The sequence below is a fragment of the Chanos chanos genome, chromosome 11, assembly GCF_902362185.1.
Source record: "Chanos chanos chromosome 11, fChaCha1.1, whole genome shotgun sequence".
Classification (NCBI taxonomy): domain Eukaryota; kingdom Metazoa; phylum Chordata; class Actinopteri; order Gonorynchiformes; family Chanidae; genus Chanos; species Chanos chanos.
Window position 1 is genome coordinate 10,136,434 of NC_044505.1, and position 306 is coordinate 10,136,739.

Below are 306 nucleotides of genomic sequence, written 5' to 3' on the forward strand. Positions count from 1 at the left end.
TGATGTAATTGATAGGACATGAAAACAAGCCTGAACACCTTTATTAAATGCACTTGATAAGAGAAAACAAAAAGAGAGTGATGATAGAGCAAGAAAGAGAGAGGGGGCCGGGAGAGAGAGAGAGAGAGAAGGATAGGAAGACAGTAAGACAGAACAGAGAGAGAGAGAGAGACAGGGAGAGAAGGAGAAACAGGAAGAGAGAGAGAGAGAAAGAGTGATAAAGAGAGGGGAAGAGAAGGAGAGGTAAGGAGAGAGTGAGAGAGAGAGAGCTGTGCTGTGTCTATCTGTATTGGAGATAGTCTTTGA

At 43.5% G+C, this 306-nt stretch overlaps 1 protein-coding gene across 1 annotated transcript in view; it reads right to left on the bottom strand.

The window, feature by feature from the left end:
• Window positions 1-262: 262 nt before the first annotated feature.
• Window positions 263-306, bottom strand: part of asb5b (ankyrin repeat and SOCS box containing 5b) — a 10,017-nt gene continuing 9,973 nt past the window's right edge. The window contains exon 7 of the mRNA XM_030788210.1: window positions 263-306. This exon is cut by the window's right edge and continues 102 nt beyond it. Within this exon, the coding sequence (XP_030644070.1) occupies window positions 281-306 (26 nt within the window). The 3' untranslated portion in view covers window positions 263-280.